General features: G+C 34.6%; 2 protein-coding genes across 6 annotated transcripts in view; one reads left to right on the forward strand and one right to left on the reverse strand.

Annotated features, from left to right (window-relative positions):
* Positions 1-1,153: 1,153 nt before the first annotated feature.
* Positions 1,154-4,797, forward strand: LOC117118592 (dual specificity protein phosphatase 19-like). 2 transcript variants are annotated; one of them, XM_033263222.1, is made up of 4 exons: positions 1,154-1,394; positions 1,712-1,865; positions 2,537-2,661; positions 4,675-4,797. In XM_033263222.1, exons 1-4 carry the CDS (start codon positions 1,166-1,168, stop codon positions 4,737-4,739), a joined length of 573 nt encoding a protein of 190 aa, XP_033119113.1. In that variant the 5' UTR covers positions 1,154-1,165; the 3' UTR covers positions 4,740-4,797. The 2 variants fall into 2 exon arrangements, with proteins under 2 accessions (XP_033119113.1, XP_033119112.1); XM_033263221.1 differs by lacking the exon at positions 4,675-4,797 and having other exon boundaries at positions 2,537-2,820.
* The window catches only part of LOC117118591, a 75,197-nt gene continuing 55,872 nt past the window's right edge, over positions 4,539-23,863 (reverse strand). For all 4 annotated transcript variants that reach the window (XM_033263218.1, XM_033263219.1, XM_033263216.1 and 1 more), the window contains 14 exons: positions 23,194-23,298; positions 21,172-21,309; positions 20,380-20,504; positions 19,871-20,081; positions 18,080-18,259; positions 16,156-16,369; positions 13,149-13,240; positions 12,546-12,643; positions 12,008-12,119; positions 11,179-11,312; positions 10,342-10,540; positions 7,787-10,005; positions 7,284-7,377; positions 4,539-5,727 (listed from right to left, as the gene is read on the reverse strand). In XM_033263218.1, the coding sequence (XP_033119109.1) occupies positions 5,689-5,727; positions 7,284-7,377; positions 7,787-10,005; positions 10,342-10,540; positions 11,179-11,312; positions 12,008-12,119; positions 12,546-12,643; positions 13,149-13,240; positions 16,156-16,369; positions 18,080-18,259; positions 19,871-20,081; positions 20,380-20,504; positions 21,172-21,309; positions 23,194-23,298 (3,960 nt within the window). In that variant the 3' untranslated portion in view covers positions 4,539-5,688. The remainder of the gene's footprint in view (positions 5,728-7,283; positions 7,378-7,786; positions 10,006-10,341; positions 10,541-11,178; positions 11,313-12,007; positions 12,120-12,545; positions 12,644-13,148; positions 13,241-16,155; positions 16,370-18,079; positions 18,260-19,870; positions 20,082-20,379; positions 20,505-21,171; positions 21,310-23,193; positions 23,299-23,863) is intronic.

Here is a 23,863-nt window from a genome sequence, read left to right on the forward strand (position 1 = left end):
TCACTAAACATTAACAAACACTCGTTTTGACGCACTCCGTTCTGTAGCGTGTCTGCTGCAAACTTCCTAGCCTAATTTTGAGACTAGCTATGATGACTGAGATGGACTATGTTGATTTATTAATAATATTTTGTTTGGGATAAAAAAAAAGAAAAAAGGAGAGTCCATTTCCCCAAAATGCTCCATCAGCACATAGTTTAGTGTGCGCGATGGACAGTATGGCTATGGAATTTACTAACCACACAATCCACATTTAGGTGATTAAGTCGCAAAACTTTATTTGCATTTGGTGGATTAAGTCGCCGGTTGGTACATTTCTTACAAACATTCAGCCAAAGGCCAGTGAAAGTTGAGACGGCAGCCGTGTTTTTATCGATGTTTGCCATCCTTATGTGTGTCATCGTAAAGGAATTGCGTTTTAATTTAAATCTCCGAACTTCTGAATCTGACATATCCTGTGAATGTAGGCTTGTAATGCAGGCTACAATTTAAAAACGGGTGGGACTCATTCAAAAATTCGAGGGGGTTCGCTAGAAAACAGGGGGGTTCGCTAGAAAAGGGGGGTTCGCCCGAACCATAAAACCCCCCCTGGCTACGGGCCTGGAACGTAATGTTAAAAGCACCGAACGTAATGTTCAAAGCACCGAACGTCATGTAAAAAGCACCGAACGTAATGTTCAAAGCACCGAACGTAATGTAAAAAGCACCGAACGTAATGTAAAAAGCACCGAACGTAATGTAAAAGCACCGAACGTAATGTTAAAAGGGCCGAATAACAAATAACAAATGCGCCGAACGGAAAAGAGCCACCAAAGGCAGTAACCGCGTTCCATAGTTTTTGATATATAATTACTTGTTAATATCTTCAGGGGCGGATCCAGAAATGTCCAAAAGGGGGGGCCGGAAGCGGGGGCCGAAAGTTGGGCCGATTGAGACAACACTGTCGTAGGGGTCCTGGGGCATGCACCCACGAAATTGTTGTGTTCTAGACGCCCGAACATAACATTTGAGGCATTCTGGGCTATCATTTTTTTCTTTTTCTCTCTTTTTTTTCTTTTTTTCCCTTTTTTTTTACCTCCCAAAAGGGGGGGCCGGGGCCGGGCCGGCCCCCCCCTAAATCCGCCCCTGATCTTTATTTCACTTTAGTCAGCAGCTTAAACTTATAATGAACCTACAAGAGCAATTGGCCTCCTCAAGACAATCACTTAAACCAGTCAACACAAAAGTCCTCACGGTTGATGGGCATACATTTACAGAAAGAAGGAATGAAACTGGAAGTTTTGATGTGACTAGAAGTGAGAGTGATAAAAAAGAAAAGATTGGCGGAGGTTTTTTTGTCGTTGACACTAAGCCAGATCTACAGGTTCTAAACATCCGACCTGGGTTATATCTAAGTAATCACATGACAATATTTTATTGATATTATTTTCCAATGTTATGAATCAAATTTGCAGTTTAAAAAGATCACAGACAAAAAGATCACCGACATTGTCGGTCTGTGATACTGTAACAGTAGTAGAGTTCTCAACTTGGTACATTTCAGTAGTAAATGGAAAATTTCTATAGAAAAATCAGTTGATCAAAATGGTAGTTAATAGGTAATAAAAGCCTTTCATTATGAAGACATTATTTTCCAATAGGTAATAAAAGCCTGTCATGATGAAGAAATGATTTTCCATAAAGTGTAAAAAATATTTTTCGTATTTTTCAGGTAGTCAGGATGTAGCCCATAGATTGGATCTGATAAAGGAACACGGGATTACTCACATTTTAAACACAGCTACTGGTGTACAAAACTTATTTCCTGAAGTTTTAACATACAAGCATGTTGAGATTCTTGACCTTCCAGAGACTGACCTTACCAGGTACTTGCCCATTGTCCACTCATGTCCAACAATAAAAGTTCTTGCAGTGCTACTACGGCTAAATTTTCAAAACAGTTAAGCCAAATGATGAGTTTATTTGGTGATATTAAAATTTTCTCAATAAAAGTTTGAATCTTCTGCCAATAATTCAGCAATAATTACATAAAAAGAAAATACGAGATTTAATGAGTGCAAGTAGAGAATCAACTTTAGTGTTGTTTCACATATCTGAATATCTATAAAATTACGCATAATTTGAAAGTTTCTCTTCTCCCATATTTTCTTCTGTACAGTATTATGATTATTGTGAATAAAGTTGAGGGAGAATTTGAATTTTTTATTTTTTTTTATCCAAATAAAAAAAATTACTATTTTTTTGTCCCCTCTCGCATCCTTTTTCTCTGCCTCACCAATTTTTTTTTTTCATTTATTTTTATGAAATGTACGAAAATCACATCAATAAAATTCCTCATTTGATCGTTGTGGTTGGGGATACATATAGTATAAATCATGTCTGGTGCTTTTATTTGCTTTCAATGTGTCTACTTGGTAAATGTGAGAAAGTAGCTGTTTCCCATTGACCCATCTTGCAGTTTTCTTTTCCACAGCTTTAATATGATTTCAAATGTATAATTTGATACAGTATAAGAATACCTTTTTTTGTTTTTTAGGTACTTTGAAGAATGTTTTTCATTTATAGAACAAGGGAGGCATGATGGTTCTGTTTTGATTCACTGCAATGCAGGTGTATCCCGTTCTTGCACTGTAGCGCTTGCATACCTGGTAAAAACTGAAGGTATTGATGTTGAACAGGAACTGTCAAAGTTACGAAGAATGAGACCTTGTCTACGGCCTAATGATGGTTTTATGAAACAACTACAGGCCTTTCAACTATTTAGATGATGATGTTAAAATCTAGTTGTGAATGAAGGGGAACTTATCGCGCAGTATTCAGTGTTTTCTGTCTCTTATACACATCTAGATGTGTATAAGAGACAGACGTCCTACTGTACTTAGGCCTAGGCCTGCGATTGGGTGCTACAATCTTTATTACTCCCGATTACCACGGAATCCGATCGCAACGAATCACAACTAATTCCACAGGCACTGTTTGGCTGAGGTCAGTCAACATAGGCCTAGCCACCGGAGGCTAGGCTCTAGAATGTAAAGTTTGTGTTGGTCTGAATGCGTTCGTTGATTGCGATCGGGAGTAATCAGTTTTGAATTACCACCGATTACATCGCAACAAATCGCAACAGAGTGTAGTCTGAATAGGGTATTAGGCAAGTTCAACTGCTTAACTGCTTCTGCCTGGCCTAATGATGTCTGTGAGACAGCTAAACTCTTTCGAAAATGCAATATTACTTCCACCATGGTGCTAAAATCACATGGATGTATTATATGTAAATTATATACTTTTATAGAATAAAAGAATTCAACAACAAATTGATTAGTATTATGTCTGAACTTTTGAGAGTGAGGCAACAAAAGGCATTTTTTAATGAGTCCCGTATAAACTATTACAGTACTTTGGTTTGGTTTTGATGTCTAGAGGACACTGTTTTTGAAAATGAAGATTGGACTTTGGTATAAATTTGGGGGCTTTTAGTATTTCGATGACTTATTTTACATTAATATAGCATAGTCTTTTTTCAAACCTGGCTGCCCGGACCTAGGCAATTTGACTGCTTATTTACTCCCTTAGCTCATTGAGTTAAAAAAAATGTATGGGCTTCTTAGACTACAGCTCAGTTTTCATAGAATTGCTCACCTATCGGCCACAATCGTCGAGGAGGTTTAACCTGGTTCAAATTCACGGGGTGCATTGCTTGCTGCCCTGACATAATTGGAAAGGCACCCCGATTTATCTGAACTGCAACCTTCTCGACAACTGTCGCCGATAGCGTGAGCGATTCTATGGAAACTGAGCTTTAGTTACAGAGAGTATATCTTTAACAACACTTCTATATAAATAGCTAAAAACAGATATTTAAAAACCAATTGTAACAAAATAAAAACAAACTTTATTGAAAATATAAACAGCCAAAGAAAACATGAAACAACTGAAATACATAATACAACAAATCTACTCTATTACTTCAGCCAAAGGATGCAGGTTAAAGGGATTCTACACTGTTGACAGAAACAACTCAATAATGAATGTAAACATAAAATTTAGGACAATATAGCACCACTACTCTTCAGCACTCAATATTATACACCACATTACATTACTATTTTTTGTGGTTAACCAACAACATATATTTTAGTGTACATACATACATTATATGAATGTATACACAGTATGTGTAAATATAGATATAATATACAGTTGAACTTGCCTAAGTCAAATCCAAAATGAATTTGAAAAATTGTTCGAATTTGACTTGCAGATCGTTAATGGAAAACAACAAATTGGCATGTAAAATAAAATCAACTTAAAAATTATTTGAGTTGGAAAAAAAGTTGACTTAGGCAAATTTTACTGTATATAATTTATATCTATAATGTATATATACACATATTATTATATATTGCAAACTGTACAATTACTGTACAAACAACCTTATGTTAATACCTTATTTATGTTATGCATACACACTGTATGTACAATTTTTTACCTCAAATTCCTAACTCATTGTGGCACCTCGCATTTTAGTATTTAGGCCTGTAACCAGAACGCCTTCCAGGTTTAAGGTCAAACCCATTCTGATGAATATGATAAAATTCACCATTTACATGTTAGGCACACTACGGTGCCATGGTCTCATAAGTAGCCTAATCCCCATCCCTTATGTTTCTTTTTCAGATAACACACCCCAAGAAAATCCTGGTTACTGGCCTGGTATTAAAATAATTCTATCTACAGTATGAGGACATCATAGAACATATGAGGATATACATAACAAAATTAACAATCTCTGAAAACAGTCTACAGTATGGTAACACATGGGGTTTTATCACCAACAAAGCAAACCATGATGAGAATGTTGAATTTTAATCATGTATTAATTTAAATTAATTTGAATATTACATTTCACATTTGAGGTAGCGACCAATGGAGGATGCAATCTAAATGTCTCAACTCAATACTGTAAACATCATCACATTAATGGTGCAAATAATTAGCTAGATGTCATCATTACTATCAATCAATCAATCAATCATACAAACATTCAGTTTTAATGGCATAAAAATACAAGCACCTCTATCATGTATAATATTATTTTTCTTGATTATTAACTAAGATATTTATATTAAAGTATCCTAATACATAAAACAAAAATAAATATAATAATTATAAGAACAAATATACGTGGCAAGAACATTTATACAAATATAACTACCTAGTTTCCCATTTGTGTAAAACTGTTGAACAAATGAATATTCATGAAGTATCAACCAATGAAATTCATTCTCAAGTTTCCATTTGTGTAAAACTGTTGAACAAATGAATATTCATTAAGTATCAACCAATGAAATTCATTGTAGCCTATACATTTATTTATAAATAATTACACAGTTTCTTAATTATAAATCTATTTCACATGCACATATTGCTGGTACAATCTTTTTGATAACACTTGATTATTGTATATATACTCTTTTATATCATATTTAATTTCATTATAATAATACTAAATATTTTTAAATGACTTTTCTCTTGAGGTGAATACATACACAGGACAAATGCTTTGTACTATTATTTAAATTAATTAATCTTTGGTACAAGTAAAATCAAATAACCCTCACATAATGAGTCGTCTCAATATAATTAGGACTCTGTCTTGGATATTGCTGTTGGGTCTGAGATCACGGCTATTCATACGATAGGCTCAATAGGTACTTGTATCCAAACATTCTAAAAATAGTAAAAAAATACAATTTAATAGTATGTACGTATAGGGGTGATTAAGCTGATTAGGAGATGTGAATCGTTGAGAGATATAACAGTAATATTCATAAATACAGAAGATTCTCTTGCCAGTAAATGAAACATTGGATATGAAGTACATTAAAGACCAGTTTTATTGACAAGAAACTAGCTTTTGCAGGTGAATGTGAAGTACTTCATATCCGGTGTTTAATTTACTATTATATCAGACTAGTACAGCTCATCTATTTTTATTCTTTTGCCATACACTGCATATGATTGGTAAAAGCATAGAGGTATTATTGAGGAGATCGCTCGAAAAAGCCACGCGCACGCAGCACTATGCAAATAAGCCAAGAACAAAGCTGCCGCAGTGTGTGAAGAACGTTTGTGCGATGCCTTTGAAGTCTCATGTGTTCCCCGCCATCAAATGCTCAGCAGGCTTAGTTTACCAAAAAATTGAACATGGCGAAATTATACAGTCAATAACTATGGCTGCGCAATCGTTTCCATTTTGAAGCTGATACATTTATCACTCATGAAATATCAAACATATTAATATTTTCCACAAAAAAGAGTTTCGAATTTAATGAAACATTTACATGAGCTTTGAAAGTATAGCATATTTCAACTTCAATTTCCATAAATTGGATAAAATTCGATAATTCTAATTTCAACAAATATGAATCAATAAATGATTGAGATTATAATAAACTAAGTCATTTTAGGATTAACGAGGGTTAACTATTTGAAAATTCAATCCAAAATCAGAGTAATTTTCAGTTTTACACTGCCTTAGCTTTATAGTCGAACCAATCGATCTTTAAACAAAATTACAATGAACACCGAAGTAATTGTAACAGAAATATTTTGTGGAATCTAATCCTGAAATATACACATAACAACATACTAAAAGTCCAAAAAAATCTAATCAGGGAAACATTGTTAATTATAAAGATATTTAATGAGTTAAAATCAAACGGGTTATCGCACAACTGCTGTGTTGAAGCGTATAAACGTATGTCGTTACCAAGTTGTTGCTAACGAAAAAATGTGAATAATAAGATAATACACCCGCACGCAGGTGTATTATCTTATTATCAAAGGCGGGGAACACATTGGTTTGTCGCGTCAAAGGGATCTGTTGCCAAGTGATCTTCTCAATAATACCTCCATGGTAAAAGGAAGGGTTGTACTGTACATTGTTTTAAATCATGACTATTTAGAATAAGCAAACAAACATTAATCTTTTACATAATATATTTAATTGAATATGATGTAAAGATGACGTTCATTTTATTTATCAATTATTTATTAATAATAATTCATTAAAAAATATTTTAGATATTATAGGCATATATTTTTTGGAATGATATTGTAAACTTTAACTTCTTTACAGTCTTGTACTGTTTTCGAAGTATTTAAAAACCTGAATGAATAAAATGCATGTACATTGTACAGTTTGACAAATATATTATTTTCAAATAAACTAATGAATACACTGTGTGATACATTATATTTAAATTGGTCTGTTATATGCATACCTCTCTAGCATGACATGTCCATCTCAAGGCAGCTTCATCATCTCCAAAATATCCAGCACAGCTTACCACAGCTGCATCCTGTGTTCCACTTATACTGAAATGGAAAAAAGAGGGGAACATGATAGTAAAGACCGATGATAAAAACATGACGTAGGCTGAGTGTTTTATCCTAATAACCGCATGATAGAGGTAATAATAATACAAGCTGATCAGAATGTAGACAGTGTTGTTATATTGTTCAGCAAGTTTTCAATGGACGGGTGATGCCAAGTTTCTTAAATCTATGCAATGAAGACATATGTTTTGAGTCAAAATGGGGGAGGGTAAGGGGGAACACATCACTTTCCCCATCAAGAATTTTCACTGATGAGATAATACACCTAGATAATAAATATGCCCCAAAAAGTAAAATGCTTAAGTTTTAATGTTGAATGATAATTCTTAAATAGAAATAGGAGTGGATCAACTTAACCTAGTTCTGAAATAAAAATTACAAAACAAACCTTGACTGTACGAGGCATCTGACTGGACATTCTGATATCTTGTGCTGGACTTGTACTTCTAGGTCAAATCTTGGTTGGACTACAATTTCAGAGAATGCAAAGCTTGGTGGCAGCTCCCCTTGCAAAAGCATAGACATCACAGACTTCCTCTGAACTTTCTTGGTTTCTTTGTTGTCTTCTGGATCCTCTGGTACTGGTGTAATGGTTGAAATGCGCATGTTCTCGACAGGAGCGTCTTCAACCAACACCTGGCTCAATCGATACTTCCTTGACTTTCTTGTGGCACCACGTTTCAGCTTGCTGATTTTTCCAATCATGTTTTGAACTTTTTCCATTGGTTTTGAAACATCTGATCCGCTGCCTTCCTCTTCAGACTTTTTAACCTTCACTGAATGTTTTCTTGTTCGTTTTGAACTGGAGTGAAGAAGCTTCCTAACAGTTTGTGGACTTGATACCATCTTGGCTTTGATTTTTCCTCTCCTGTTCTGTTGCTTGCGACCATTGCGATATTTATTGGTGTACTGAGATTCTTCTACTTTTAACTCAACTGAAGACTGTGGCACAATCACAAAGTCCCCTTCACTATCGACACTTGCTAAGCTTTGTTTATCAACATCGCTGACACTAGTGGAAATACCAGAATGTCCATCTTTTGAGTCACTGTTACTGCCACCTGAGACGGCAGAACTCTTATTGGATGGTGCCCGAATAAATGATGACCGTCTAAAGACCTTAGCACCTGACCTCAATGTCACACTGGAGGTGAAATCTCCGCTAATTGTAAATTCTTCGCTTGCAAGGAATTCACCAGATGCACATAGAGTGCCATTTGTTTCAATACTTGATTCTAAAGGATTCTCAAATTCTGTTGGATATGTCTTATCCAATGTTCCTTCTGTCTGAACTTCTTTTTCAAATGTCTGTTTGTGGACCTGTTCTACTGGAAGATGAAAGATTGGAAGTCTGCCATCTAAACTCAAACCTGAGGTAGCCTGTGAAAGACTATCTAAGTCACTGCTACCACCAATATCAACTGAAAGTACAACAGGTGTAATGTCCGTCACAGAAGATGTTACTGATGCAGACTCTGAAACGGACTCAAAACAGCTTTCTTTACTGTGAGCGGCAGAGATTCTTGCACTATCAGATTCCACATCGCTTTGCTTTTGGTCACCTGAGAATGCACTTACATTACCAGAATCTCTTTGTCCAGGTATACGTGAGATGTCACTAGTAGTAATGTCTGATTCTGTTAAGGATCTATTTTCTGGACAAGGATATTCTGGTACAACTGGATTATTAGCGACCATTGATGCTGCAAGGTCATAGAGGTTTACGATTATGCCCTGATGATCTTCTTTCATGTGATCATGATCTTCCTCCATTTGATGGCAATCTTCATTCACATGAGTACAGTTTTTCTTTAGGTGATGGCACTCTTCAATGATATGATCACAGTCTTCAATAGCGGTCAGAAGATTATCTGGGTGAATATTGCCATCAGAATTAGATTCACTGGTGTCTAGATCTTTCTCAATTGCTGGATCTGTAATTTCATTTTCCTTGTTGATTATTAAATTTTCTTTTCTAACACCAATAACAACACTGTTTCTGTTTTCTGAGAAGGCATCAGTGACATCTTGACGTGAATCTGAAGTTTGTTCCGAGCTAGATTCTTCTCCTATATCAAACAACTGCCTCCTTGGTTCATACCTGAATCCATCCATTGTCATGACACTTTCCATACTTGCTTCATATCCTCTACTGTCCAAGCTTTCTTCAAGCCCTCTGCTATCAATGCTTGTATCAAATCCCCTGCTGTCAAAGCTAGTTTCAAAGCCTCTTGTGTCGATACTGGTTTCAAAGCCTCTAGTATCAAGACTAGCGTCAAAGCCTCTGCTATCAATACTGGTTTCAAATCCGTGTGGATCAACATGCACCTCTAGTCTTTTCATATCTGCTTTGGCTTGCAGGCCATCATCATTGACATCAACAGCCTTAGTACTGACGCTATCGTCAAGATGATCCTCCTCTGATAGAAATCCTTCGGAGCCTTCTGATTTGAAACAATCACGGGAGTCCACCATACCCTCGAGAACAGACAGTGGATCAATCTCATGGATGTTGTAGATGATAAGGTGACCATCTGCTGTTCCAACCCACACAGTATCGTGATATGGCAAAAGTGCTGTTACCCTTGGTGCTGTCAATTCTCGCATCTAAGAGAAGGCAGATAAAAATGTCAGGTTAGAATGTGAGGGTGTGAAATATACAAAATATTAGTGGGCATCCTTGTCAAGATCCTATCACGTGGTCCTAAACTGTAATTTTTGGATGTGCAGTAGTGCAAGTTATTTCTCGGGCTGGTTTAAACAACTCTTTAAACAATGGCCGTATTGACTGGTTGTTCTTTGTTAAACCACGCCTGCCTGCGTAGTGGTAAAATCCTATTTAATGAAGATGACCAGACGAATAGAAAACTGGTAAATACTCAACAAAACAAAATGAAATGATCATTAACGAAACGAACCAGTGACATGTTTCGAAAATTTTACCTTTTGAGATGCTAGCGTCCACATGTAATCCATTGCTGTGTCAAAGACCATAATGCACGTCAAAGTCTTCACGTCCCACAGGCCAAATGCAGAAGAGTTGCGAATAGTGATCCACACACCATGCACATCCACCACCATGTTGTTGATGTGTACTCCAGGATTCTTTGATACTTCAAAATTCTCCATCAAGTCTAAATTGCTATAGGAGATTCAAAATATATACACAATGTATAACTGACTGCTTGTAATTATGTATTATGGAAAAGTGTTTGTACATGAGACAGGAAAAGCATGCAAATATATGTAGGCCACATACATGTATTTTTGTGTGATATTAATGCTAATCACTAAATAACACCATCCTCATAACTACCATTTCAAATTGAAATTCATCTTTATTGCAATCAATTAAAACATAGCATGGATGATTGGATAAAACAAGCAAACAGTACTGCACAATTTATTAAAATACACATTTAAAAGACAAGAAAAAAATACCAAAAACATTTTAAAATAAATGTTATTACAAAGATCAACAATTTTTATTAATTTGTTTATTTACATAAATTTCAAATTGAATTATTTTGAATACTATCAATTATTTCAATATATAAAAAGGTTAATATTTAATAAGTAATAACAAAGAGGAATAAGAAAAAAACATCAAAAAATAGAAATTCATATTTTTGCAATTAAAAAACTGAACTATATTGAATATTATCAATTATTAAAAAAGATAAAAAAAGTTCTTAAACAAAATGTAAACAAAGAGGCATAAGAAACAAAGAGAAAAAATATTATTGAATTAAAAATCATGGAATCTGCAGGAAAACTTACTTGTTGAGGATGCTGACGGAGTTGCCACATCCACACCAGATCTGCTGCATCCCTTCCAGGTACAGCACAGCTTTCACTGGACTCGCACCTACAGAATGGTAGAAGTCATCCATAGGTGTTGTGTCTGATATACTCTGAGAAACACAAAAACACAATTCAAGCACATTTAACAATTACAATCAATTCATGAAAAGCCTCCATTTAATTATACCTCTACCAATGCAAGAATGAACTATGCTACGTGCATACCCATGGAGCTATTATAGTAAACCGAAAGTCTATATCTATATCTCCCTCCCTAAATCCACTCCTCATTTTGTACTACAGTAGCTCGTATAAATAGGGATAAATAGATTACCCCTAGCAAGGTGATGCATATCACAGGTGGGCAAAGTGTAGCCTGCATGCGGCCCGACAGCGGCTTTTTGTGGCCCATTAAATTAGCAAGCAACACTAGCTAGAAAACACCATGTTTTTGAAGGCCTAACACTGACCATATGTAAAAATAACATTAAAACTGTGAATAAAGTGATGTAAAAGCAGTGCTTGGAGGTTTTTGGAAGCTCACTGGAAACATCAAAGTTTGGGTGCGGCTTCGGTGTTAAATCAAAAAATCACTTTGGCCCTCCGACCGATTTTTATGCCCACTCCTGCTCTATATGCTATATGTTAACTAATTTAAAGAGGATCAGAAATGGAGTTATTACTTATGACATTTTCAGGATTTAAAGCCATTGTAATCAGATTGGTAGTTCAGCATCTTAAAACCAAAACACACTACTTCAAATCAAATAACATTCTCCACCATGCATAAAATCTTGTTAAATACCTCTATGACAGCAAGGGTACCATTAGCCAGGCCTGCATATAAGTTTCTACTCTTCACATGGAATGCTAAACTGAGGGGAGTATCATGCAATCTCAGGCACCAAAGTTCATCCCTAAAAATCCAAAAAATTATGACAAACAGTAACATTGTAATTCATACAAAAAGCTCTTCAGTCATTATAAACAAGTCATTAAGAGGCTTCAAACTAAGTATCAATCACTTATTCAAAGTATACCACATTTTCAATTTCCAATAATATAAAGCTACTGCATGTAACACAAAATTTACTGTAAATAATTATAGTTTGCCCTCCAATTCCAGACTACCTTTAGGACCTGAAAATTTGGGGTGATCCCGGGTTCGGTTTCCAATTAGGGGACTAGCTTTGTGTTAAAAAAATTGAAGATTGGTATGGATTTTGAAGGGTCTTAAAATCAGGGGTGGGGTGGGGGCTTGAATTGCAGGAAGCACTGTATAATTTATCTTGTATTAGGTGTACTGGAATAGCTGTTGGCCTATTGACACAATGTGCACTTACTCAGATCTAATACTGTAGGCATACAAATACCACGATAACGTTCCCAAAAGCACAATATCTGAGCACGCCGTCGTCATGCACACAATTTGAGAATCCAACTGAAAAGAAATAAAATAAACATTTACTTCATGTATATCAATTTAATTTTCTAGATAAAAACAAAATGAAATAATTTGTTGCGATATACAGAGTTAACAAGAAATTTTGATTGGCTTGTGTGCAAAAGGTATTCAGTGAACCATGCACTTATGTAAAATTAGTGTACAGTAGAATAAATTATATATTGTTAGTCTCAAAAGTGCTGCAGTTATTTACTTTATATTGTTCTATACTGTACAGACTAACACAGCTAAACTTTTTATTCATCATGTACAGTTTGGGAGAGAAATTTTAATTGTAGGTCAAATGATGATGACACTATTGACATACTGTATATCCTTTAAAAAATTGTGGGTGGTATATTTATCCTCCTATGCCAATTGAAATCCTTAACATCCTACAGTACACTTTCAAACAGTTGTTCACACCACAGAATGTCACTTGGAATGATTGATGACAACAATTTAAAGATGACATGTTACATTTCCTTTCTTGTGAACTTACTACAATATTGAGGGTGTCCTTTGTACATTTTTCCGCATCTATGATCCCAAGCCAAGCCTCGCGGATATCACCTCGACAAACAAGCAATTTACCTGCCAGAGATTAATATAAAAAAATATAATGAAAGTAGAACACGAAAGTGATTTAAATAAGTAAAGACACATCAATTCATGTATTTACTTGAAATGCCTTTTTATTATTTCCTGAATCAGAACAAGAAATAAAATACATAATTTTACTTTTCATATGATTATTTATAATGCAGCTCAGCATGGTATTTAATAAAAAATAAATAAATAAATAAAATAAATATAGGTGAAAGATAATTCAATATTAGATCATGTGAAAATGGTTAAGAATATTTTTTCAAATGAAATATTTGTTTAATGTGGAAGTGCCAGGGTTTGAGCTTTCAACAATAATGTCATGGGTTCGAGTCTGATGAAGTTCACATTGCCTTGTTCTTAGCCAAAATGGATAGAGCTTACAGCCAAGTCCATTTCAAGGCAGCCATTCCTCTTTATTTATTTTTAGATTACTTAACAATGTTTTACTATTAGGTTTACTAGGGGCTTATCACATTATTATCACATAATATATCACATTCAAAACATTAGCAGCGACTATGCATGTTATAATAAAATCTATACATAATGTCTACTAAAGTGTGCATTTGACTAGACAGCAAAAATTATGTGAACTACTTATTATTACAAATGTATACAATTCTGAAATACTAAAAATTTTCAGACTTGACAGGAGCAACTAATGGGAAGCAGAATCATGCAAATACAGAAAATCACTTTGGACGTTATGACAAAAAAAAGGGCAAGGATCAACCGCGCTATTTAGAAAGATGGGTGCGGCACACTGATATCTGAATTAAGGTGAGTAGTGAGGATGTAGGGAGAGTGATGGGGTCACCCACTCAGACATGCGAAGACAAATATGATACAATATTCTGACAGACACGTAAAGGTGACAATCATTTTTGGACATACAAGACAGAAACAGGGACAAGGATCAAATGCACAATTTGGATGGTTGTGGCATACAGATGTGATCTGAGGTGAAATGTGAGGATGTAGAATAAGTGTTGGTGTCACCCCCTTCAGATGTAAAGACAAAGGACACACTAAATATATTCTGACAAACACATAGACGAGACAATGAAATAGCTTTTTTTTTTTTTGCGCATTTGCAACTTGGTGATTAGGTAATTTTAATGCAAGAAGAAAATGAAACAAATGTATTTTTTATTTGTTAAATATATACAGTCTGAATACCTGAACTAATAAGTGCAATATTGCTTAATTTGCACTTTCAATATTAGAATGAAAACTAAGAACATAATTCTTTGCCAATTAACACACACACACAAGCGAAACTGACAAGCGTTTTCTGTATGTTAGCCACAACACTCACAATTACATTATTGTTATGAGCAAATATCATTAGCTAAACACAACTATACCTAAAGATAACTATTTCTGATTCAAGAGCAATTTTCTGTCTAAAACTGTTCTCAGGATTGTTGTGCGGACATTATGAGAGCGATTTTGCTGATCTTGTATCTAACGTCTACTTTCACCGGGCATTTTCACTGTTAGCAGTTTTCAAAATCTAAAACTCAATGCCATGCATTTTGAAATATCATATTTTATTGGCTGATTTAAATGTGCATAGTGCGTATTGAATTGATTACATAAATTAGAAAAGGTTTTTATCCCTTGTATATTCTATCCTTTTTCTTTTTTAAAAGTTTATATATATCCATTATTTATTTTTTAATTCTTTAATTTGCGGGCAACCCCCTGTAGTACATGGATTTAAAAAAAAAAAAAATTTCAGCACATAAATATGAATATTACAATGGAATTACCAATAAAAGGAAGAGGAAGTATTTTATTTTCAACACAGAAGCATAGAGACCTCAGTGTTATGTGCTATATAAATGCCACTACATAACACAACACAACAATTTTTAAAATGTTAGACTACAGAGCGAATCAGAGAACACCAAAGTTAAGGGATTAAAATAATTATCACCACAAATGCCAACAATTGTTACAGAGCACACTACACAATGGCATATACAGGTGTGAGGAAAGCTGAGAGAGGCTGAAATATTCTGGTAAATGATCACCAAGGATGTAGTGTCTATTGAATCACATTTTTGTAAAGAAAAATAGATGTTAGCAATACATTCAATGAGTCAGACTGTTTTAAAAAGAGCAGTACAGTTCTACCAAAAACTGTATTATCTCAAGCTGGGTAGTGGACGGTTCAGCAAAGCCCTGTCTCTTGGATGTTGTTGCCAAGGTTGAATAAAATGTAGGGGTAAACATATGCAAACATATGGATTTTTTGGGACAACACATGTGTTTGTTGTACCAACAATAATTCCTGGCCCTGTTCTGATTGGTCAATTGTAAAGTTTAATTTATACTCCATAAAATCCATTTTCCCCCTTGTTGGTTTGGACTTGAGATGCCGTAATCCCCTCTTTTTCTCAGATTTTGTATATGCCAATGTTGCCCACACACAGAAGCAACAAAACATTGTTTATAAACAACAAAACAGAAAGATATCTGACAACTTCACTCACATGATGGTTATATTCCAAAGACTTGAGAATGCATCAACTGAAAGATGCTCAATAAATACAAGATACTGACACAGCCTGCAACTTCCATATATCTGGCAACCTAATGATTTGCTGCAGGATAAACTAAACATTTCTGTACACAACAAATCCTTTTATGATATTTTTTTTAAAACTATTTTTTTTACTTCTGCTTGCTGTGAAATATCGCTACAGTAAATATGAATACAGGTATGATGCTAAACTTTGCAATAAAAAAATGATACATTTTTATCATATATATATACTGTATACTGCAAGGTGAACTGTGGAATAAAGTTTTTTGTACTACAGGCGTGAGGGCAGTCTATTCATTTGACTGGCTGCTTTGAGCAAGTTCAGATTTGCAGGTCATATCCTCACCTGGGGAGCTCTCCACACAGCAGTCCATTTTCAGATCATTATTGCAAGCTTCTCTGATCTTTTGTTTCTCTTTCTGAAGACCTTCCTGCCGGTCGAACTCTTCACGCGCTTTCTGTTGCTGGACATACACATCGCGAAGGATCTTTATGTAGTGGTTCTGCTTCTCGATGATGCAGCTCATACTTGGGAATGGTTCCAAGTCGACATAAGCAATCTAAAAGAGGGAGGGGAAAACTTGTAAACTACTTTGTAACAATTTCCAACTTCAAGAGGCACAACATCAAAATTACAGAGTGCATGATACCTATCAGGCAACATGGATAGCGGGTGAGAAAGAGACAGCAGGAAAGTTATGAAAGTAGGGAGAAAGTAAAGTGAAAAATGAGTGAGTGAGGATGTGCAGACCTGTCAAGTCTCACGCATCTCATTGGAGTCCTACTGTACGCATTTAACTTTGACCTAATGCGAGGCCTATATATTCTCTTGCATTCAAGAATTTCTTCAAATTATATATTTTTAATGTGCTATTTTCTAAAACAAACATACAACATGTACAAACATGACTATCGGCGCTAGTGATCCCGCGGTGATCGGTCACAGTGTTTGATGTCGTCTCTCGGTGAGTAGAGTAAGGTATATATGAGTGAGCCAATCAGTGACGAGCTTACATAATGCCGTAAAGCAAGATGTCTGATATCGCAGGTTGCAAGGATGGCAATGCAACTCCGCCAAAAAAGCAGGCCTATGTCAACTACAAATCAAAATTTTATATGTTATTTTGTTTGCATTTTCCTTAAGGAATGTGACAAGCATAATTTTCAAAAAATGCCCAATCTCAGGCAAATCCAGAAGAAATCTCAAGCAAGCCAGTGTGAGACACTTGACAGGTTTGTGTAAGAGAAGTTTTTGATGATGGAGACAGGAAATAAGTAAGATACACAGTTGAAATAGGACATGTAGTTGGTGAAGAAAGATTGAGCCCGAATGATAAAATATACAAAAAAAAAAAAAAAAATGAGTGAGGGAGTGTAGTAGTTAATGAGAAGAAGAGGTGGTAACCGAAGAAATACAGGCATAGTGTCTATCTACACTAGTGGACAAAAAGTAGCAATGGAAGAAAAAAAAAACGTAGAGACTAGGGAAGATTTTTTTCTTGTACATTAGGATTTTAGATAATCTGATAATAATTGACTGAATTAGATACAGCAATGCACGTTCCTTCCATATGGGATTCATACAACTATTTTCATCTGATGATACTTCTGACAGACTATATCCTTCGCTGTCTAAGATTTTTGGAACCCCTGTCAAAATTTAATATAAATTATGTTTCTATAGAAAAAATTCTAACAAAAAATGTATTAAATTTATCATTTGCCAAAGATCTGGTGCAAATTTTGATTGATTGTACCCTTTGTCATTAAATGGCTGTCTCATGGGAAACTCTAGCGTTGCCATTGCATTTTAAATCTTAGCATTGCATTTTTAAAACACATCACTCACATGTCATGAATTTTTTTACACTCTTCTTTAAAAGATTAAACACTAAATTCAGTCATATTTCATGCCTTAGGATTTAATTTTTATATGATAAAAAAAAAAAGAAGAAATTTACGAGGAAAAAATTTAGAAGAGCAATGTCATTTCTAAAACATAATTAAATTTAAATGCTGGAAACTTTCAAAGAAATATGTGAAAATGCATCAAAAATATTGGTTGTATTAGGGAATGAACTTGTACTTGGGTACCTCAAAATGCGAAGAGTTGTAAGTCTAGCTTGGCTAGATAGGTCTAGCCTAGTCTTCACTAAGTCTACCTTAGGCAAAGGATGCAAACGTAGGATAGGTCCTAAGAAAGTTTAAATGCAATCTATTATGAATAAAAATATTTTTAATTTTCATAAATACTGTATTTGCATAAATACCTTCATAAGTGTGTCAGCATCATACGTAACCTTTGCCAGGTGTCGCATATCCTTCATGATAGACAAAGTGTCGTCCTTCTCCAATAGCGACAACTCGTGCATTTGTAGAAGACCGACGGCGAAACGGAACAGCGCCTCAAGTCCATCGAGTAGGAAGCAGTCCCAAACTCTAAGCATCACCTAACATAGACAGGTATGTAAGAAATAGGAGGAAACTAATCATAGATATTTATATTTTTATTAATATTCATGTTGTCTGTGTTTAGGTTTAAGCAGTGTATGCTTGCCAATAATAACCTGTTTGTTTTGAATAATTGCAATTTATATTTATTCTGGTATAAAAATAATACAAAAAGTAAGCAAAGGCTAAAATCATTGCATTTACACAAATATATAGGCCAAAATAAAAAAACATGAAATATCACAAAAACATTAAAATACGTATTTACAAATCAAGAATGAATATTTACAAATTACATAAAAAATTAGATTAAAAAAAAATATATATATAAAAATAATATAAATCTCATTCTGTAAAACCAACAATATGGCATTATACAGGCCGATGTGGCATTGGTCCCAAGAGCAAGACAGACGACGGACCGGAGAGAATCAGGTATTGAGCAGCCTGGTAATATATGGGATTGGTGAACTCTGGTACCTTTTGGTACGGCAACGTTGTGAGGTGATGAGTGAATGATGTCTTAAGTTTCTGTTGTTAGGATTTGATGGGGGAAGCATATGACGATGTCGTGATTGGAGCAATGATTTACCGGAATTACATACTAGGATTTCACATCTAGATTTAAGTGTCATGATGTTGGTGATTTTCAGAGCTTCAGTATAGGACCATTGTTGATTTGAGATGTGAGTTTTACCTAGAATAACTGCTCTTTTCTGGACCCTTTCCAATCCGTCGCACTGCAGAACTGTCAGAGACGAGTGCCACAATGGGCAGCAGTACTCAAGGATCAGCAGTATATAACAAGTACAAACTTTAACCATGTCACAGACAGAAGTACCACTTCTTTTCAAGAGATTGAGTTAGAATAAACGCCGAGGGGTTTTATTACAATAGGCTAAATAGGCTAATATTAATAGGCTAAATGTGCTTATGTGAGTTGAAATTGATTGACAGGTGGAAAGGACTAATAATATATTAATGGTTCTGGTTAATTCCACCTCTTTTTTACAAATGTTTGTTTGATATTGCTTTTGCACAGTATTCGTTTTCCTTAACTTTTGATATGGACAAAGGATATCTGAAATAAATTTTTAACTTATTGAACTGAATTTGTATAAATACCTCTAATACAACTTACAGTTCTACATTCAAATCATGAGAATTTCTGATATACCACTTCAACACACACAAAAAAATTATTGTCAAGAGGTATAAAAACAGTCCCATACTTAGAAATCATTCAAACAACTTAATTCGATTATGGTACTGCTAAATAGCTGGAGTGAGAATCAGTTGAAAAATGCAAGTAATGTGATGACAGTGACATGCTGGGAAAAAGAGAGAAGGCTTCCAGCAAAATTGTTTTAAAATAATTACAGAAAAGTGATCATTTAAAGAAGCATGATGGTGGATCTTGACAGTCTTGGAGTTCATCACACCATTTTGACTCCGACTTAGGATTGACATCTTAGGATCTGTCCAGACATGCATCAATTAGGTCTTTACAACTTCAAAAATTGTTAAAAATACAGTATTGTTATTACTATACATATCATCATATTTGAACAGTAGACCAAGAGATATATATTATTATTGGCTTACAGTACCTCAAATGGTATGATGTCATAGAATATACCAAGGAACCAGTTTAGAGTAAAAGAGCACATTTCTATGCCAATATCTTCCAGATGCGCATGTAGTCGAGGCAGTTTGATTTGAAGCAACTCTTTTAGCACGCTCTGATCGGCCTGGGCGCCTATCAAACTGATGTCAAAGTAGTTAGAAGGGAAACAGTTCTCAACAATTGCCACTAAACTCCTGCACATTAAATAGAGTATAAAGATAAATTTCAAAACCCTACAAGAAAAATACTCATATCCTTATATTACTGTATTATTAAAAATTAATTTTAAAAATACCCTATATAAAAATAAATCATTGAAGAGACATTTTCCTAACTATATACATAAAAAAATATCATAAACAAACATAAAAAATAGCAAATTAGAGTTTTGATATGATCATCATATTTGAAATACATATTCCTTTAAGGGTATTGCCTAGAAAATGACTTAGGTTGAACTTATTCCTCTGTTGGTTGATTTAGGCTACTTACCAAAATGCAGTTTCTTCATCCATGAACAATAGACTAACAGATGTGATGAAGTTCATTCCCTGACAGTAGCCCACTGATGGATTATGAATACAAAAGGCCTTCAGAACTTCCTCTAACCGACAAATCTGAATAATGAATTTGCATAAAGGTGAACATTAATAAACATATTTGGTAGACAAAAAATGTTTAGACAAAACTGGTGAATAAAATCTAAGAACTAAAAAATATTAGGAACAAAACTATAATATCTAAATTTATAAAAGTATGTGATACAAGGGTAAGTGTTTGGGTTTCTAAGCAGGAGGGCAAGACTGAGACAGAGGGTGACCACTTGTACGTGTCCTTGCAGTAGGGTAATGTATTTGTACTGCCTGTCTCTAATGAGGAGTTAAATGAGTACCTGGGAAAATAGTTGAAGTAGCCTGGGTGCTTCTGCAGTGAGTAGGAAGGGTTGCACATTGTGCTTAATCACAAATTAATCTAGTGACCAGGCAACTGAAGCACTTCTTGCATTAATCAATCAATCAATCAAACATTCAATTTATATGGCATTTATCCAGCAGTCACTGCTTTTGGCACTGATAAAAAAACTCCTATATATATAGTCTTATTGATTTAAATTGTTATATGAAAAAAATATTAAAAGTCAATATTTTCAAGCAATAAAACAATTTATTGTTTCACTATTCCAAATCTGTGGTAAGTTCAGAATACACTTCAGATTCTATAAAGATAGGAAATTGGTCAAGGTCATCTGCAGTGTAACCTCAAAGACCCCAGAGATTCTCTCACCCCATCTGATTTCTTCTTTTCAAAATGAATGTTGAAAGGCATTGTTCTCAGAAGATCCAAGTTGATTTGTCTACGATACTTTTCCACTTCAGAAGCCATGTCAATCCGATTGCATAAACTGATATAATAGTCATTGCCCTGTGGAAATAATAGAAGGAAATCATGTTAAGATTAAATAAGATGAACTTTTGCAGTTTAATGAAGATGTAGCTTAGCGGTTACTCCAATCCCAGGGTCCTAGATTCAAATAATGCGAAAAAACCACAACCTTTTCTTACTACTAGCTACATCAATTTCCCCATTTTTACACTATATTAAATTTGATCAAGATGTGTGTATAACTTTATATTGGCTTAAAATCATACTGCTGTTCACACTTGGATTGCACCTAGACTGTGGCTAAATATTAATCATCATGCAAATGGCTGTTCAAATGCAAAACCATATTGTTCAAATTTGGAGAATATTAAATTATTATAGCTCACATTTGAATAAATTTTCAGTCCTAATCAAACAAGTTTGTACATGTCAATAGTAAAAAGTTTAATCACAAAAATGAGCAATGTCATTTTTAATTACGCAAAGGACTGCCCCTCAGTAAGGTTTATCAAAATGTACTGATGTTCAGATTAGACTTGCTCAAAGAAAATAACTATATTACTGGGCAGCTTTCGGGGTGAAATGGCGATTTAACAACTGCCTGTTTGTTGGCAGAGCGGTAAATATATGTTAATTGGTGATTGTTAATTAACCAATCATTAATTCTCATTATGAATTGTAGAGATGCACAAACTATTAGACTATTACGGTTCTTCTCGGATAAGGACTTAAATGGAGGTCCAGTGTAACATCTGGCTCGTGTGCACTTTTAAGGACCCATTGCTTTCTTTCGGAAGGTGTTATGGTTCATTTCAGCCCCTGTCGTGGAATGATGTGAACATGTAGCTACCATGACGCAAACAGCACAACGACGCTGCAAATTATGGGTTATTCTCCTACCTTTACTTTTGCTGTCCCATTTCATTTTTAATAATATACTCATTTCAAACAGATGTCAAGCTATATAAATTATACTTGTATCTTTATATACATGTAGAGCCCTTTATTTTGGCAGCTCTTTATTTTCGCGATTTTACAATTTGAAATATTTTGCAACCTTTTATTTTTGTGATTTTTAAATTTCGAGTCATTTTTTAACATGATGAAACCTACCATTACGTTTTTTAATCTTTATTATTGCAAAAGCTCACTATTTTTGGTGAGTTTTTTCCTGATTTATCTAGTAATCTACAACAAAACTATCATTCAAAATTTTGCAATTTTTGCGCGCCCTTAATTTTTGTGATTGTTGTTTCATCACGAAAATTAAGGGCGTGCGAATATAAAGGGCTTTACAGTACTCCTTTCAACATTTGCACACTTTCAGATAAGACAGATAAAGGATTCCCATGTAATATGATTACACAAAGGAACATAAACATCTTGTAAATAGCTACAAATACATGAATAACAAATTGTGAGACAAGACAGGGGTGCAGAACTCAATTTGTGAAGTCTGAAAGGGTATGTTAAATTTGTCATTAATTTAGCGAACAAATTACTACACCGTGCCCTGTTACACAAATACTCTATATTTCCATCTTGTTTATGTTAAAAACACTTATATGGAATTCCCAGGTGAATTATCATGTTCACTATTAGCAAATTAATGTATGAAGTGTTTCTTGAGGTCTGCCATTACAAATTAAAGCATTTACTGGCCGACGCAAGTACCAGCTTCCACACCAGTACAGACGTCACATGACATAACAAGAACTGTGCAGACTCAATCTGCGAAAGATCAATCTTTAGGTCAGCAATTACCAACAAATTAAATTATGTTAAATATAATATTAGACAGGGACTTTGGGATAATTTGTTTCGAGTCCCGTGAGCTTAATGCCGAAAGTTATACGTCTGTCTAATGAACAACAGATGTGATTTTAAATGTGCTGGCTGCGTGACAGAGGATCAGATTTGTACCTTTTCGTGTTGTACGTGTTTTACTCGGTTAAGTACCAGTTTAGTCCACACATCGCCACGGATCTCTGATGGTATACCTCGTCTAACAAGAGTTCTCAACTCATCCTACATGAAAGAAAAAAGAGTAAAAGTTGCCATAGGTAATGATAAAAAAGGATTTATCATGGTATTATAATAACAACTGGTATCATACTAGCAACTTACCGGAGATGAAACAATATTGTGGCAAAGCAGAGTGAACAACACATATTTCGTAAGTGTTCACATCGTAAGTGTAATGGAAGAATTCGAGTCTTCAGAATACCTATACAGTATATTATTCTATCCTTTCCATCAATATTTATGTTAAGATATATTTGTTTGTGTTAAACTGAAATACTTGATTTAATTGAAAGTTACGATGAGAAAAAAATGTTCTTACCAGTTAACAGATGTATACAAGTTGCACCAATTTGGTCTTGATTCTATGTCTTTAAATTGGGTTTAAATCCTATTTATCTTGTAGATCACAAATAGTCCAAATCAACTCAACACGCTTAGATGCTATGAACATTGATATTGGAATACCCCAGGGTTCAATACTAGGGCCTTTACTTTTCAATATCTATGTGAACTCCCTCCCTGATATAATTCAAGGTAAATGCGTAATGTACGCAGATGACACAACAAT

The sequence above is a fragment of the Anneissia japonica genome, unplaced genomic scaffold, assembly GCF_011630105.1.
Source record: "Anneissia japonica isolate Jap-2015-1 unplaced genomic scaffold, ASM1163010v1 scaffold376_len1572418_cov194, whole genome shotgun sequence".
NCBI classification, from domain to species: Eukaryota; Metazoa; Echinodermata; class Crinoidea; order Comatulida; family Comatulidae; genus Anneissia; species Anneissia japonica.

What these genes read in the sequence shown, in the direction of transcription:
- LOC117118592 (XM_033263221.1), top strand. Translation starts at nt 1,166, where the DNA reads ATGAACCTACAAGAGCAATTGGCCTCCTCAAGACAATCACTTAAACCA. An exon ending in CCGACCTGGGTTATATCTAA is followed by an intron (nt 1,395 to 1,711) that starts GTAATCACATGA and finishes CGTATTTTTCAG; the next exon opens with GTAGTCAGGATGTAGCCCAT. An exon ending in CCAGAGACTGACCTTACCAG is followed by an intron (nt 1,866 to 2,536) that starts GTACTTGCCCAT and finishes TTTGTTTTTTAG; the next exon opens with GTACTTTGAAGAATGTTTTT.